This window comes from Mesoplodon densirostris, chromosome 18 (genome assembly GCF_025265405.1).
Source record: "Mesoplodon densirostris isolate mMesDen1 chromosome 18, mMesDen1 primary haplotype, whole genome shotgun sequence".
Classification (NCBI taxonomy): domain Eukaryota; kingdom Metazoa; phylum Chordata; class Mammalia; order Artiodactyla; family Ziphiidae; genus Mesoplodon; species Mesoplodon densirostris.
Window position 1 is genome coordinate 42,150,935 of NC_082678.1, and position 17,653 is coordinate 42,168,587.

General features: G+C 45.8%; 1 protein-coding gene across 2 annotated transcripts in view; it reads right to left on the reverse strand.

Moving 5' to 3' along the window:
* Nucleotides 1–17,653, reverse strand: part of USP43 (ubiquitin specific peptidase 43) — a 54,695-nt gene that overhangs the window by 22,377 nt on the left and 14,665 nt on the right. For both annotated transcript variants that reach the window (XM_060081519.1, XM_060081518.1), the window contains exons 3-8: nucleotides 15,055–15,158; nucleotides 9,759–9,851; nucleotides 7,684–7,819; nucleotides 5,552–5,687; nucleotides 4,133–4,268; nucleotides 1,454–1,565 (exon numbers count right to left, since the gene is read on the reverse strand). In XM_060081519.1, the coding sequence (XP_059937502.1) occupies nucleotides 1,454–1,565; nucleotides 4,133–4,268; nucleotides 5,552–5,687; nucleotides 7,684–7,819; nucleotides 9,759–9,851; nucleotides 15,055–15,158 (717 nt within the window). The remainder of the gene's footprint in view (nucleotides 1–1,453; nucleotides 1,566–4,132; nucleotides 4,269–5,551; nucleotides 5,688–7,683; nucleotides 7,820–9,758; nucleotides 9,852–15,054; nucleotides 15,159–17,653) is intronic.

A 17,653-nucleotide genomic window follows, 5' to 3' on the forward strand; every position in this document is an offset into this window, starting at 1 on the left:
ATATAAAAGCCTTGGGAATTCCCTGGCGGTCAGGTGGTTAGGCTTCGGCGCTTTCACTGCTGGGGCCAGGGTTCGATCCCTGGTCGGGGAACTAAGATGCCGCAAGCCACGCAGAGTGGCCAAAACAACAACAACAAAAAAAACCAAAATATAAAAGCCTATGGGTTAGATGGGTTAGCTAACCTGGGAGCCTCACAACCACTTAGAACACATTATTCTTACATAAAACCATGGGCATCCACACATTTGTCAATGTATCTATGGACAAGCGGCCGTAGCTGAGTTGGAGGTTGCCTGTATTAGAATTTTGCAGGCCCCACTGACTGCTTCATCGGTCTCTAAAATTGAAATGACTGGAGAGATGCAGAGGCAAAAGCACATGGGAGACCAGGGGGAGAATAAGAACAGCTGAGTTCAACGTTTGCATGAAAGCCATTTCATCCACTCTCGACAGCCAGGAGCACGGGGTTTGGGGAAAGCTAAAGCTATTACTAGATATTCTGACCTACTTGGGGAGAAGTTCAAGTTTCTAATTTGGGCACCACGGCACATCTGCTGGGCAGTTCATGAAGCAAAAATCCTTTGGAGATAAAGATTTGGTGCAAATGTAGAAAAGGTCTTAAACAAACTGGTATCTCGTGTAAATCCCGAGTCAGATGTATGGTTTTCCCTAAGCAGGAAGGCACGTGAATTATGAAGAACTCTGCAGAAATCACTCTGAAATGTTTGGTACATCCCCCAAATGAAAAGTTCTTACTTAGAGTGTAGTTGGGGGAAAACAAAATTCTGAGACTACTGACATGTCCCTAAACACGTTAAAGTCTTCTATGCCAAGCAGCCATCAGAACAGTTTCTGATACTATCGGGGTTGAAAGGAATGGTTTTAGAATTTGTTGTTTTTATTTGGAAACTACCAGTCTGAGAATAAATAAGTGAGCAAGGCAAAAAGGTGCTTCCCCTTGAGTTTTTAACCTGTTTTTTGAAAACTGGACAAAATTGTGGTAATACCTAGGTTTTCATATTTGGACATAAACATCGATTTTAATTTTCCACAGAAGTTATACCTCAAGTCCCTTGAAATTTTTGATCCAAATGTATAAGTTACAGTTTATTACAATAAGCTCCCCTCCGAGAAGAGCTATGGGAAGCCATAAATATACAAAACTGAGATGAATGATGTAAATCCCACTCTTTCTTCCAATGATGTTTTGAAAGATTTAACGAGCAAAAGCTCCGTCCATGAAACGTATTTTGTAATGCCACAAAGAGAGGAACAGCACGGACCATAAAACAGTTATTTTCTTGCATATAAATCAAAGTTGTTTGACACGACAGTGGGAACACTGTCATTGACAGAAAATGCTTGTCTCTCCTGAGCTACCACTAGATTCCTACACCCCTCTCTCCACACCCCACCCCCCGACAACACACACACACACACACACACACTGACCTGTAGGGGAGCCTCGCTCTTCATGAGATAGCGGACCTTGCTGAGAATGCACTGATGGAGCTGGACCCATGAGATGGCTCTGTCTTCCCTAATCAGGAAAGGTGGCCCAAACCTGGAAATCCAAGGAAATGAGGTTATTTCGGCAAAAGAAAAACCAACAATACCCAACAGTCAAGAGCATTGGCTCTACTCATTGGCTTCTCTCAACTGGATAAGAGTTGAGCACAAAACACAATACAAAATTGCCCACCTGAGACCCTCGTTATGAATGGAGACATGACAGTGTAAAGAGGTGGCTGGGAAACCCTCTTCCCCAGAGAAAGAGCAGACTAAGAGAACACAGGACCCAGAGGAAAGCCAGGCAGAGGTAAGCCCAGTGGACACATCGATGGCTTTGTGTATCAGGAATATTCTCGCAGCTGGGAATGTTTTCCATATCCCGATCCGATGAGCACGCAGCAGTGAGCTTCTGGTGCCCAGACTGCCTGCTGTCAATTCCAGCTCTGCCCTGGGTGCCTCTGGACAAATCACTGACCTTTGACTGCTCTCTGGCCCCACCTGCAAGGCTGTGTGAAGATCCAATGGGGTGAGAATGTGCTACTGTTGAATTAACTTTGCGAAAGTACAGCACAAATACGAGCTGGTGCATTGGATGGGCAAGGGCACTGGGCGTCAATTGTTGAACAGACAGATGGGTTTACTTACCTTATCCTCTATTACTAGGCATTTGGGTTGTTTCCAATTTTTTATTTAAGCAATGCTTGCTCATGGCAGGAACTATACACGTTCTTTTGCCTACGCCTTTGGGTGCACATGACTAATTGTTTCTTTGGGATAAAGTTCCAGAAGTGGAAATAAGACCAAAGTTATTTATTTCCAACCTGCCCTCTAGAAAAGCCACACCAATTTACCCGTGAAGCATGTGCCCCATTCTCTTGACACTTGCCCAGAATGAGTATTATCAATTTTTTAAAGTTTTTTAATAGTCTGAAAGGTTAGGTATAGCATCTCGCTATTGCCATCAGAATTTCTTCTACTACTAATGAAGCTGAATATTTTAACCTATGCCTGTATTTCTTCTGTGAATTAATGTTCATCTCTGTGGCTCATTTTACTAAAAGAATACTACGTCTCTGCCTAATCTGAGAGCTAGGTTTTATATGACGGATATGCATCCTTCAGCTGTCACATGATGTAAATATTTTTCTTCGTTTGTGCTTTGCCTTTCAAATTTGCTTTTAGCTTAGCATTTTAAATGTATTTAAAACATTAGACTTTTCCTTGATAGCCTCCTGCCTTAGGTGTTAAAATAGCCCCCAACTCAAAGATATAAATATTCCCCTATATTACCTTCAAGTAATTTTATGGTTTCCTTTTCTGTAATTACCTCTCCAATCAATTTATACATGAGAATTTATGGTGGGAGTAAAAAAATTGATTATTTAAAATAAAAAGAAAGCAAAATATCAGTTAGCCCATGCTTAGTATTAAATAATTCATTCACTGCTTACTATTATGAAATACACCATTTTTATCATATAACAAATACTGAAGTACATACTCTTCCGCCTATATCAGAATATTTTAATAATTAAAACTTTATTCTGTTTTACTAGAACAATCCCTCTTCCTTCTTTCTCCTGCCCCCAATATTTTCTGGCTACTCTTACGAGTTTGTTCTTCCAGATAAATTTTACAAACATTTTATCCATCTAAAATTTTTTCATTGGAGTAGTATCTTTTAAACATTTTATTTACATTCTATAAGAAAACTATCTGGTTTTGTATATTTGTTATGCAACCAGTCACTTTCCTGAACTCTTTCATTAGTTCTAATTACTTTCAAGTTCTTGGTTTTCTGGATAGAAAATAATATAATTTGCAAATAGTGGTCATTTTACCTCCGCTTTCCAATAGCCAGTTTCTTTTTCCTTTGTCTTACTGCACTGCCTAGGCCTTACAACACAGTATAAAATAATGGTGGGCTTCCCTGGTGGCACAGTGGTTGAGAGTCCGCCTGCCGATGCAGGGGACACGGGTTCGTGCCCCGGTCCGGGAGGATCCCACATGCCGCAGAGCGGCTGGGCCCGTGGGCCATGGCCGCTGAGCCTGCACGTCCGGAGCCTGTGCTCCGCAGCGGGAGAGGCCACAACAGTGAGAGGCCCGCATACCACAAAAAAAATCAAATAAAATAATGGTGAGAGCAAAAATCATTGTTCCTAAAACCAATAGGGAAACCTCTGATGCTCAACTGTTAAGGACAATGTTAGCCATGTGCTTAAGGCAGTTATTTCTGATCCTCTTTTTTTATTTTTATTTTTGCGGTACGCGGGCCTCTCACGGTTGTGGCCTCTCCCGTTGCGGAGCACAGGCTCCGGACACGCAGGCTCAGCGGCCATGGCTCACGGGCCCAGCCGCTCTGCGGCATGTGGGATCCTCCCGGACCGGGGCATGAACCCGTGACCCCTGCATCGGCAGGCGGGCTCTCAACCACTGCGCCACCAGGGAAGCCCTTTCTGATCCTCTTGATCAGGAAGTACCGTACTCCCTACTCCTTGTTGATCAACTTTGAGAATGGATATTTAATTTTTTTCAAATTAGAATTATTCTAGTGCAAATTCCAAGTACATGTTGACACAACCCAGACATCATGTAAAAGAAGGATGAAGTTAAGCATACCTGCTGGCCTGCTGCCCTGAGCCCACCAAATTACAGAAGAGGATTAGCACCGTGGTCTCACTGTGGACGGGCGGGGGTAATCGCTGACCCTCGCGGACTGCCAAGCGTGGGGAGATGGGTAGACCAGATGGACGAGCTGAAGGGCGAGAATTACATTTGTGTTCTTAAAGGAGCTGCTGCGCTGGGTCAGAACCCTGGCTTCTAGCCCCTCTTCTCTTTGATCATCCATTAACCACCCTTGGGAGACACTGGAAGGCTTCAGGGGAAGTGATATTAAGGTTCATGGCACTTGTTCCATCAGGCACCTGGCATAAGATGATATACATGGTAGTGAATTTGCTGTTGTGGTCAGCCAATTTTAAAGTATAGGCAGGGATTTTAATTAATACTTTTCAAAGCCAATCTGAAAAATACACCAAAATGATTTTGGTTGCTTGTATGCTTTGATAAGAGAGCTGTAGAGTATCCGCTGTCTTAGAACGCCAATGTAAGGGGTACAGAGAGAAGGTAAGAATCTTTATTGTTGAGGAATTGGACCATCCTCAATTTCCAGTCAGCTCTGAAATTTTACTTTTAAGGCACAGATGTGTCCTGTGATTGAATTTGAAAAGAGGGCTATTTCACTGAGTTATCACATAATCAGGGCCTGTCAATGTCCTGTTCCAGGCCCAGAGTCTCTCTGTTGACTCACAGCAACTGCAGACACTTGGTTCCCACAGCCTGCCTGCCACCTAGGCTGGCCAAGGATATGGTCCAGGGCATAGGATTCATCTGGGGTATGTGTGTAACACTGGCACAAGGTCCTCTAAATATGAGCCTTACTGACTGGCTAATTGGACTAAAATGGATACTGACCTACAATGAAAGGCTGTCAGAAACTGACCATCTCTGCCTATCCAAAGTTTAGGAAAAGTTAACATAGGGAAGTGGGACTGTTAACAAAAAGTCATTTAATAACCTCTTTGGCCATCTATGCTCCAGTTTGTAACAGTTTTACTTCAGGCACTGACCTTGAACCATAAGAGTCCTGAAGACAAAGATTACCCCAGCACCTATTCTGAATAGTGGTTCTCAAAATGTGGTCCCAGGACCCGCAGCATCAGCATCACCTGGGAACTTGCTAGACATGTAATTTCTCCGGCCCCACCCCTGGCCTACGGAGTCAAAAACACTGTGGGTAGGGCTCAGACATCTGTTTAAACAAGATCTCCAGGTGGCTCTGATACTAAGCCTTCAAGAACCCCTGTCTTAGTTCATTAACTTTTATAATCAACCATCTGTACAACAAATATCAGAGAAAATAAGCCTGATATTTCCAAGTACTAAAATTAAGTGTCTTTTGCCTTAGCACCCAATGAGTATCCTCTCCAACCTATAACTCATAATATCCAAATAAAATTATGCAAAGCACTCTTGTACCTGAGAGCATCTCCTGGCCAGGTGAAGGAGGGGCTTGGAAGGCATACACATTATCTCCCTCTGCAATAGTATTCAAGTCCTCTTCATCAAAGAAAGACCGCTGGAGTCCACTGGGATGAAGTTCAACCAAGATCACCTGGAATGAGGAAGATCACTTTTCCTCTAGTTTCTCAAAGGGAACTTAACAAACACATCATGCCTTTTATTTATTTATTTATAAGTCTTTTTTTTTAAAATATTTTTTTATTTATTTTTGGCTGCATTGAGTCTTCGTTGCTGTGCACGGGCTTTCTCTGGTTGCGGTGAGTGGGGGCTACTTTTTGTTGCAGTGCGCGGGCTTCTCATTGCTGTGGCTTCTCTTATTGCGGAGCACGGGCTCTAGGGTGCGGGCTTCAGTAGTTGTGGCTTGCGGGCTCTAGAGCGCACGCTCAGTAGTTGTGGCGCACAGGCTTAGTTGCTCTGCGGCATGTGGGATCTTCCCGGACCAGAGATCGAACCCATGTCCCCTGCATTGGCAGGCAGATTCTTAACCACTGTGCCACCAGGGAAGTCCCCTATAAGTCTTTTTTTTTTAAATTTATTTTTGGCTGTGTTGGGTCTTCGTTGCTATGCGCAGGCTTTCTCTAGTTGCGGTGAGTGGGGTCTACTCTTTGTTGTGGTGCACGGGCTTCTCATTGTGGTGGATCTTCTTATTGCAGAGCATGGGCTCTAGGCACATGGGCTCCAGTAGTTGTGGCACGCAGGCTCAGCAGTTGTGGCTCGGGGGTTTTGAAGCCCAGGCTCAGTAGTTGTGGCACCCGGGCTTAGCTGCTCCGTGGCATGTGGGATCTTCCTGGACCAGGGCTCAAACCCATGTCCCCTGCATTGGCAGGTGGATTCTTAACCACTGCACCACTAGGGAAGTCCCCATCACGCCTTTTAAATTCCTGACAGTCCTTTTACTCTCTTAAAGTTTCAAACTCTACCTCTCTTACACTTCTCCCCTTTTGATCTTTTATTACTGCTATTTTTTCCCCCAAGACTCTCTCTCACCCACTCTCCTACTCTCTCCCTCACTATAGATTCCCATATAGCACTTTGGGTTTACAAAGCAAGATACACACATTTTTTTCCCCAGTTGAGATCCTCATTAAAATTGTGAGAGAGATCAGAGGGATTGACTGGGTGGGGGCAGGAAGGAGACCACTGGGGTGAGGGAAAGCCTCAAGAATCATGGTGGTTACACGTATGTACACGCATGCAAAAATTCAAGTTATAACCCTAAGACATGGACACTTTCTTGTACCTATGTTATTCCTTAACAAAAAGGTTAAAAATACTCTTTAATTAGAAAACAATCCCACGAGGTCACCAGGGAAGTGTAAAATTTCCATTTTACAGTTAAACAAACAGAGGACTAATTACTTTGTCCAAGGTCAGAAAACTAGAAGGGACTGAATCACAGTTAGAACCCCACTGCGAGCCCTTCTCATCATACTGCATTGCTTTTCACCACCATCACTTCTACCCTGTCCTTTCATGGGGGTCCCTGTTAGGAGTCTGCCCTCCAAAGTCAAGTGAATCCAAACTCTTTACCAAGACGCTAAAAAAAAAAAATTGGAGCACGTCCATCCCACTCTCTTCCAAATTGCCTCTCTCATATACACACCACAAGTTACTTCAGTAGTTCCTTATATTTCATTTATTGTCCCTTCAGTCTCCTGGCTTATATTCTCGGGAGTGAAAGTATAGAATAGTGGTTGTGAAATCAAACCATCTGCATTTGATTTCAAATCCTGGCCCAGCCACTTACCAGCTGTGTGACCTTGGGCAAGTCACTCAACTTCTCAGTGCTTGCTGCTAAAATGAGGATAATTGTAATATCTACCTCACAGGATGGTGGTGAGGAGTAAATTAGCTATAAAGTTCATAGAATGGTACTCAGCTGAAAGACAAAGGTGGTATCCTTTTCTGGTTACTCTGTGAAAATGCAGGGAGAGGTCAAGGCCCCGTCAGCACAGACACCAGGGACTATTAATCAAACGGAAACTCAGGAGCCACTCAGGAGTCACCGGGAGCCAGAAATTAACCTAAACACCCTAGACAGCCGGCCCAGTTAGCATCCATCATCCCATCACCAGGCCCCATCACACCTCATCCACAGGGATGCCACCTTCCTCTGCAACCATCTTCCTCAGGGCTGCCACCGTGCTGAGGATTGGCACGGCCAGGCCAACCCGCAGGAACCGCTGGCTCTTAGAGGGGAAGACCAAGGTGACGCTCAAGAATCTGGAAAATAGGAAGGAGGCCACATCCTTAAAGGACTGACATGGATTGTTGCCACCATCACTGATAATGGGTCAAGCTCAGCACTTAGGCAAATCTCTGCTTCCTGGTCGGGTCATTGCCCTTTAGGTATGCTGTCACCAGGTGGCAGTGGAGAGCCAAATCTCCAAGGGTCTCAGCTGAGTGTACTTTTCCAGCAAGTTAAAAATAAAAGATATTTGATTAAGAATCACAATACAGACCTTCCTCAACTTACGATGGGATTACATCCCGATAAACCCATTCATTGTAAATTGAAAACATCTTAAATCGAAAATACATTTCATAAAACTAAACTACCGAACATCACAGCTTAGCCCCGCCTACCTTGAACGTGCTCAGAACACTTACATTAGCTTACAGTTGGGCCAAATCATCTAACACAAAGCTTCCGTGCTAATAAAGCGTTGAATCGCTCATGTAATATATTGAATACTATACGGAAAGTGAAAAACAGTGATTTTCAGTGTATCGGTTGTTTACCCTCGTGATCACCAGGCTGGACTGGGAGCTGTGGTGCTCCCCTGCCCAGCCTCACAAGAGGACCATACCTCATACTGCTCATCTGGGAAAAGATCAAAATTCAAAATGTGAAGCACCGTTTCTACTGAATGCGCATCACTTTCGTACCATTGTAAAGTCAAAATATTGTATACCAAACCATCGTAAGTCAGGGGCCATCTGTACAGATCTATACAGTCTCAAGGTTCTGTTTGTTAAATAGATAATCTTAAGCAAAAGGAAACTTCGAAGTCTGAGAAGTAGAGCAGTCAAGCTTCTTCCAGGACCACTCACCACTGCTGATGAGGCTCTCCTTTCCTCCTGAAGTTCTCCCTTGGTGATGGGATACAGCCCTTCTGCCCCCCAACCTCTCTGGACTCTCTCTCTGGTTCTACTTCCTACTACCCCCAGCAGCACACCAGGGCTCACCCCTCCAGCTCCTGTTTCCCCTGCTCTATACTGCAGTAATTATCTAATTCATACAACTAATTAGCAGAACTGGGACTTGAACCCAGGCAGTCTGGCCCCAGAGCCAGTGGTCCTAACCACTGTACTATGCTGCATCAGGCCAGGTATCACAGCTCATATCTAACAGTAGCTGTCATCTGATGATAGGATAAGCCAGTGTTATATTTGTGGCATAGACAATCAGCAGCACAGGAATTCAGAGCAGAAAGGGGGATTAAGTTGCCAGGAAAGGCTTTACAAAGCCATCATGTCTTCACTGCATCCAAAAGATGGAGAATGTCAACAGACAGAGGGCAAGAGAAATGGTTTTTACAAAGGTGAGGAACCCAGAGAAGAAATGCCACCTTCTGTGACAGTGAAGGCGCCCCATATAGTTCGCTAAAATTCCATGAGACTGACACTGGCCATTGCCTTGACAGTCACTGCTAAGCCCTGGACTTCTGGGACACTTGCACTACGTGCTTCTTACTTTTGCAGTGACCACACCTCCTACCTAACCCTGCCTCCTCTTTTCTTTTTTTTCCTCATATCTCCCAACAGCCCTTTTCCTTTTTCTTTGCTCCTTAAATAAACCTTTTCCTACACCTTCACTAAGAAGAAAAAGGATTTGGAAATAAAGCAGGGGAAAGCAGAGGGTGACAGATTTTCTCCAGTTCGCCCCTGTCTGATTGAGTGGTACCAACTGGCCGGTGCTGGCTTCTAAATGGGCCAAAGACGTAAGCCTGGCAACAGGGCTGATAAACAAAAGCATGTTTATAATTCCTTCTTTGGCTAAAGAAGGGACTCTGTAACCTTTCACGTAAATTGTCACATTCAATCATTGAATGTCCCCAAGCTGCAAAGCTTGGCTGAGAAGCAAAAGAGAAAATGCAGCTGCAAGCCCAAAAGATTCCCAAGGATGAACATCAAGTTCACGGGCATGATGCTCACGTACCTCGTCTGTCGCAATGGGATAGGCAGTGACACACACAGGAAAGGATCGAAGGTGTTGCTCTGTTTCAGGCAGTGGGGACAGGTCAAGGAAGATCTGTGAGGGTGGAGGATACACATTAAAGTTTAATCACACTGAACAGTTTGGCAGTTCCTCAAAAAGTTAATTAGAGAGCCACCATTGCAATTCCACTCCGAGATCTATACCACAAAGAATTGAAAACAGGTATTCAAATCCTTGTACACAGAGGTTCACGGCAGCATTATTCACAATAGTCGAAGGGTGGATACAACTCAAGTGTCCATCAATGGGTAAACGGGTAAACAAAATGTGTTATAGACACATAATGATTACTATTCAGCCACGAGGTCCTGACACTTGTTACATGAATGAACCTCAAAAACATCATGTGAGTAAAAGAAGCCAGGCACCAAAGGCCACATATTTATGATTCCAATTATATGCAATATACAGAGTGGGTAAAGCCATAGGAACAGAAAGCAGATTGGCGGTTGTCAGGTGCTGAGAAGAGGGAGGCCTGGGGAGTGACTGCTTCATGGGTGCCAGGTTTTCTTCTGGGGGTGACGAAAATGGTTAGGAACTAGAAAAAAGTGGTGGTTGCACACCATGGTGGGTGTACATTCTGCTGAATTGCACACTTAAAATGGTTAATTTTATGTTATGTGACTCATCTCAATTTCTTAAAAAGGATAAAGTTTAGTCACATGTATGAGTGCACTGAGTATGGGAAGGGATGCTGTAACCCCTCCAAATCGAAAGATACTGTGCCAGCTTTCAAGCTTAAAGGTCTCAGCCTCACTGGGCCCCAGAATCACAGAGGATGCTTTTTTCAAATGCAGATGTCCAGGTCCCACTCCTCGAGATTCTGTTTCAAGGGAAGCAGGAAGAGAGAGGCACAGTCATCAGAATTTTAAAAGCTCCCCAGGTGACTCTAGTATTCAGCCAGGCGGAGAACCACGGATGGAATCCACCTGCCTTATTGTACGGCTAAAGGAAACAAAGTTCAGAAAATAGCAGCTAGTAGTAACAGCTAATGGTGAAAGAATTTACTAAAAACTGGGCATTGTGCATGGATTCACCCGTGTGCTAGCCATAATCACCAGGACGATCCCCATTTTACAGAAGAAAAAACTGAAACACAGAGAGGTTAAGTCACTTGCCCAAGGACACACAGCTCTTAAGTGTCGGAGCTGGTTCAGGTTCCAGAACGCCCATCATCATTCCTTCAGAGTCGTTAGTACAAGCAGATCCACATAGTTTATTTATATTCTTTAAGCTCTTTGAAATTTAACACTCCCATATTTAGCATGTATCTCTGAGAGGGAAAGGCAAGTTTTATACTCCACCCGGGTGCTCTTAGTTTATTTCCTTCATCATATAATGCTCCATATTCTTCCAAGATATAAGGGGTTTCTGGATGCTACATTCCTTCTCCTAAAATCTACATGAATTTCCTTGGGAATAGGGGAGAATACTCCGCCACAGGTCCTGCTCTCAGCACTGGACAGCCCTAGGGTAAGTCAGCAAGAAAACCGGAGCTGGGATCAGAATCAGGTTTCCTGAATCTCGACAGAAAGCACCAGTCCTGCTGGATTGGTTTTCCATTGAGCAGACAAAATAGAAAAAGCCAGGGCCCAGCAAGAACCCCTGAGGTTTCCAGGGTGTTGTCCCAGGCAACCCTCAGTGCTCTCTGCTCATAGCAAGTAGGCTTTCCTGGATACAAGTTAATAGAATGCCAACCATGACTTTAGAAAACAGACCGGAGTACAGACCGGAGTATTTAATGTTCAATCACTCTCTGGTAAATTTCCCTCTGGGAAAACCATAGCAATATTTTGGTAAAAAGAATGCATCAGACATCAAGCTCCAACCAGCAGGGGGACCTGCCATTTGTGGGGGTCCCTCTGCCACCCCAGCTTCTCTCCCTCCCCTCTCCTCCCCTCACCCATCACGTACCGTGGCGTAACATAGGCCTGACACATGTATTTTTGTCCTTAGGAAATTTCCAAATCCCTGTTTCATATTTAAGTGAACAAATGAGAAGGAATATTTTTCTTTGACTTATTCATTTTTTCTTTAAAGCTACTAAAACTAAGCGAGGCTGCATTTTTTCTCGCAGATACATCATAGTCAACTGATTCAGGGATATGGCCTTTAGATTAAGCCATGAATCTCTGGCAGGGAGCAAGAGATGTGTAGTTTGGCGAAATCACAGAACAGCCTAACTTTGTATTTAAAGAATGGGGAAAATATATTGTTTTCATAATAAACCACAGAGAGGACATGAAACGCACCTGTTCCTCAAAGGATGAGAAATGAGGACAGTGAGTGTGACCAACAGATCAGGGGGAAGGGCGGTGTCACTTTCACAGAAAACTCCAGATGTTACCAGGCTCCATCTACACCTCAAATGTGGCCTGGGGGTCCTTTCGTCCTTGCCGTCTCCCCCAGAGTTTCACGGTCCTGTCCTGCTATCTCCCAGGTACTCACAGAGGAAAGAGACAGAAAAGCACCCCAGTGCCCTTCAATGTTCACTTGCCCATCTCCCTGAGCTATTCATCCTCCTTGTCAAATTGCTTCTGTCCCAAAGCCAGCCTCTCACCTGCTGCTGAAACTCAGAACTGCTCTTTGCTCTCCACTGGTTACAAATGTCCCGAAATGGCACTGCTCGTGTCACATTCTGGCCTCTCACTGCTGCTGAATATACGTCTGACACCTCCAACCTGGCCAGCTTCACCTGCTCGCTGGCTGGCGAGACGGATGTCCAAGTCGGCAAGGTAATTATGATGACACACAAGCAAAATGTCACCTCTCCAAGATCTGTTCTGAGGAAGCCTTCCAAAACATGCTCTGCCTAAAAGGGAATGCTGCCTGTAACGGGGACCAGAGTAGGCTTTCTGTGAATAAAAGCTATGAAGAGATGAACACACACACACAATCACACCTGTAGCCCAAACTCCAACGTTGCAACAATCCTTGGCTATTAAACTTGCAGATGTTTCCAGGCTGTGGTAATCATCATATAGAATAACGAATTACTTGTCCTCTAGTTTATAACCTCCAGCACCCCAGTACTATTCTTCTTCCTTCTCTCCTCCAGCCAAAGGCAAAAACTCAGCCCCCTAAAAAGGAGGACAAGGGAGATGGAGGGAGAATCTCAGCGAACAGGGATCTCTGAATTAACCCATAATAACATTTCCAGCTTTCAATTTCATAAAGGCCGATGCCAGGGTGGCCCTCCATCCCAGGCAACCTCCCCCCGAGGAAAAGAGGCTGAAGAGGGTCCAGAACAGCAAGTACCACCTTCAGGGGCCCCAGTGTGGAGCTGGTGCCCACCGACGGCTACAGAAAATCACTTTTCAGACCTCAGAAGTCCTAGCCTAGATGGACGTCTCTAACTATATTTTTTCTTAACTCTGGACCAGCAGGCAGAAAGCAGCTATTTTTAGCTGTCACCAGTCTTTTTTTCCAGCATGAATATCTTGCTTCTTACTCATCATTCTATAGTAATCGACAAACGGTCCTTGCGGTCCTTAGTCTCGGATCAGCTCAAATGTCACTTCTTCACGAATCCTCCCCTGACTCACCTTACGCCTTATGATACTGTGATTTATAATAAGAAATATATAATTGGTCTCCAACAGTTGTTCCAGGCACAGAGCTCCTACAGCTTTTGGAATTTCCTAAGTGATAAGAGCAAGAATGAAGGTAAAAGGAGCATCTTTTGCTATTCATGACAAACCCCATCCCACCACACCTGAGTTTATGCTAACGAGGTGATACCTGGAAAGCCCCCAGAGAAAACCACAGGAGGGGGGCTGGTTGCCAGAGAGACCAAGCATGGGATTAGAGGGCTAGGACTTTGGGCTCCACCCCTACCTCCTGGAAAAAAAGAACGGGGTCAGAGGTTGAGTTAACCACGTATGGCCAATAATTGGATCAATCATGCCTACATAATGTTGCTTCCATAAAAACCCCAGCAGAAGGGGCTGGGAGAGCTTCCAAGTTGGTGACCGTGGGGAGGTGCTGGGAGGGTGGTGCACCCAGCGAGGGGTGCGGAACCTCGCCCCTTCCCACAGACCTTGCTCTATGAATCTCCCATCTGGCTGTTCCTGAGTTATACCCTTTCCAAATCAACTGGTAACCTGGTAAGTAAACGGTTTTCCTGAGTTCTGTGAGCCACTCTAGCAAATCATTGAACCTGAGGAGGGGGCCGTGAAAACCTCCAATTTATAGCCAGTCAGTCAGCAACACAGGTGACGACCCGGGACTTGCAATTGGTGTCCGGTGGGCAGGCAGTCCGGTGGGACTGAGCCCTTAACCTGCGGGGTCCGTGCCCACTCTAAGTAGGTAGTGCCAGAATTGAGTTAAATTGTAGGACACTCAGTTGGCGTCCAGAGAGAATCGCCGAATTGCTTGGTGTGGGAAAAACACCCACACGTCTGGGGTCAGAAGGATTGTGAGTGTGGAAGTAGTCAAGAGTAATGCAAAGGGAAACGAGTTTTTTTCCTCTTTCGCATCCATAATACGCACTTCAAAGCTCCCTCCGGGCTTCCCTGGTGGCGCAGTGGTTGAGAGTCCGCCTGCTGATGCAGGGCACACGGGTTCGTGCCCCGGTCCGGGAAGATCCCACATGCCGCGGAGCGGCTGGGCCCGTGAGCCATGGCCGCTGAGCCTGCGCGTCCGTAGCCTGTGCTCCGCAGCGGGAGGGGCCACAGCAGTGAGAGGCCCGCGTACCGAAAAAAAAAAAAAAAAAAAGATATTGGGACTTCCCTGGTGGCACTGTGGTTAAGAATCCGCCTGCCAACGCAGGGGACACGGGTTCCAGCCACTGTCCGGGAAGATCCCACATGCCGTGGAGCAACAAAGCCCGTGCATCACAACTACTGAGCCTGCGCTCTAGAGCCCGCGAGCCACAACTACTGAAGCCCGCGTGCCTAGAGCCCGTGCTCCACAACAAGAGAAGCCACTGCAAAGAGAAGCCCGCGCACCGCAATGAAGAGTAGCCCCCGCTCACCACAACTAGAGAAAGCCCACGCGCAGCAACGAAGACCCAACGCAGCCAAAAATAAAATAAAAAACACAAAAAAATGAAATACTGAGGGTCAGAGACAATAGAAGTTAGTGGTTAATTGGGATTTATAATGGGAGAGAGAAGGGTGTTTACGGTTTCTGTTGTTTTGTAATCTCGGGGTAAACCTGGCAAAGGGAGGTTAGTTACCAGCATAGCAGTTTGCTGAGCCCTTAAGGACAGATTCTAAACACACCCTATTCTTACCTGTACTGTGCTTGAAAGTGGCTTTGCACAAAGCTTTGGCCTAGAGGAAGCTGAGCTGATGGCGACAGGAGGTTCTCGGAGGTCTTCCTGGCTTCAGACTGAAGCTGCAAAGAAATGAGGAGAGGAAGCAATATCAGATGTGCCTCTCATCACTCCACTGTGTTCAGACCAGCGAACCTACACCTCCTCCTGGGTCCTCAGCACCACTCTATGGACCTAAACCTGCAGAACCAGGACCTTCCATGTTGTCTTACCGTAATCCACCTCTCCTTCAATCCGCTGGACCTCCCCAATTCCGAGACAGAGACAGAGAGACAGAGAGAGAGGAGAGAGAGACAGGAGAGAGCGTATGAGAGTGTGTGTGCGTGTGTGTGCTGAAAGGTCATGAACCTTGGTGGAGAACCCCGTTCCTTACCTCCATCCTTCTAGGCCCCCTGTGTCTAGATGCCTCCTGTACATTTCAATTGGGTGAGCTGCCATCACTTCAAATACATCCACACCAAATCTGCCCATCTTCTGCTAAGCTGTTTCTGTCCACATTTTCCAGGGAGCCAGTCTTCACACAAGCATTGTCTTTCACAGACAGACCAGGTTTGCACCTTAGAATAATGAATGCATGAGCCTCCTCCCTCCACAATCTGTCCTATTGTATCCTTCTCTACATTCCCTTATGTATAAGTGTCCTGTTGCTGCTGTAACAAACGACCACAAACCAGTGGCTTGAAACAACAGAAATGTGTCCCCTCACAGGTCTCGAGACTGGACGTCCAAAATCAGCATCATGGAGCCGAAACCAAGGTGTCAGCAAGGCTGCACTCCCTCTGGAGGTTCTGGAGGAAAACACGGTCGTTCCTTGACTCTTCCACCTTCTGGTAGCTGTGCGAATTCCATGGCTTATGGCCACATCACTCTCGTCTTTAAGGCCAGCATCCTCAAAGAGCCAGGAGAAAGGACCACAGGGGAAGTGTTTGGGGAAAAATGTACTGATGTCTGAAATTTAATTTTAAATGCATCCAAAAAAAAAAAACGATGAGAAAAAGATGGAGTGATGAGTGGACAGACGGATGGATAGGTAGATAAATACATGATAAAACAATTTTAGTAAAATGTAAATTATAGAATCTAGGTGGTGGGGAGGAGATATTCACTGTATAAGGAATTCAACTTTTCCATGTTTGAAATTTTTCATAATAAAATTTTGGTACAAATAAGAGTGACAAATACTAAGAACAGTCAGTCCCACTATTTCATTCAACCCAATTTGACCAGAATACAGGATGTACAAAGGGGAGTAGAAAACAGAGCTAGAGAGGAGAGTCTGGTACCATGTTGGATGGGGTCTTAAATGTCCTAAAGAAGATTCCTGGTTCAGTAAACAGTATAGTACCAGGGTTAAGGGTTAGACGCTGGAGTCAGACTGCTGGGGTTCAAGTCCCTGCACTGGCACTTAGCTGTGAGTTTCTCAACCTCTGATCCAGCTAAATCAATTACTTAAACTCTTTGTTCCATGGTTTTCCAATTTAATAAAGGGGTAATGAACGAGAGTACCAACGTGCTAGGGATATTTTGAGATTAAAAGAGTTAATATATATAAAACACTTAGAATAGTGCCTGGCACACAGCAAGCACTGTATAAGCGTTTGCTGTTGTTACATGATGGGGAGTGTCTAATGGGTTTTGAACCTAAGCGGTGGCTACATGCACAGAGACATGCTATAACCTGACAGGCATGGGCATGATGAAGGAGGGGGCGTCTGGAGTTAGGACACAAATTATGAGGCTCAAGAGTCCGGGTGCCAACAGAGTGAACTAGAGTAGCAGCCATGAAAATAAAAAGGAGGTAGGAACGCAATCAAGACACCCTGTGTGCACAGCTCATAACTGAGCACCTGATGGGGAAGGAAACGGAGACAGAGGGAGGGATACACAGGGCCAGCTCCAAGCTTCCAGTCTGATGCCTGGAGAACCACTTTCCATTAACAGAAGAGGGAAAGGCAAAAGGAGAAGTGGGTCAGGGGAGGAGGGGAGGGCAAGCCAAGTTCGAGGCAGAGACACGGCAGGTAAATGAAGGGCTCGGAGGAGAGAGAGAACTTGGATACAGAGCAGATACTGGCATCTGGGCCTGCTCAGGACTGACCCTTCTTCTTTGGCAGTAGCCTCAGTCCAAGGGGAGGTGGGGGAGGCTCTTTCCTCGGGGGTCCTGTCCTCCCTGACCAAGAGACAGGCAGGCACATGACCCAAGCTAGACGGATGAGATGTTCCTGCCCTGCGTGTCAATCATGGGCAGAGTGGCCCAAAGGCTGCAAACAGCGACTCTAGCAGAAGTGTCCAGGCTGGAGGATTGAGCTGTTCCTGCCACTGAGACACCCTCCCCCCAGAGCTGTCTGGTTCTTGATGGTTCCAAGCCTGGTCTTCTGCCTTCCTTTCGATTCTGCACACTCCCCCTTGGCCTTCCAACGAATCCCCTTCTTGTTTGGGTCATCTGGTTGGCTGCTGTTCCTCGCAACCAAAGACAATGATCCAGGCTGCTTCTGCATCCAGATGAAAAGGCAGCACGTGTTGAGAGAGGCTGTGGATGTGACCATCCAAGGATGGGTAT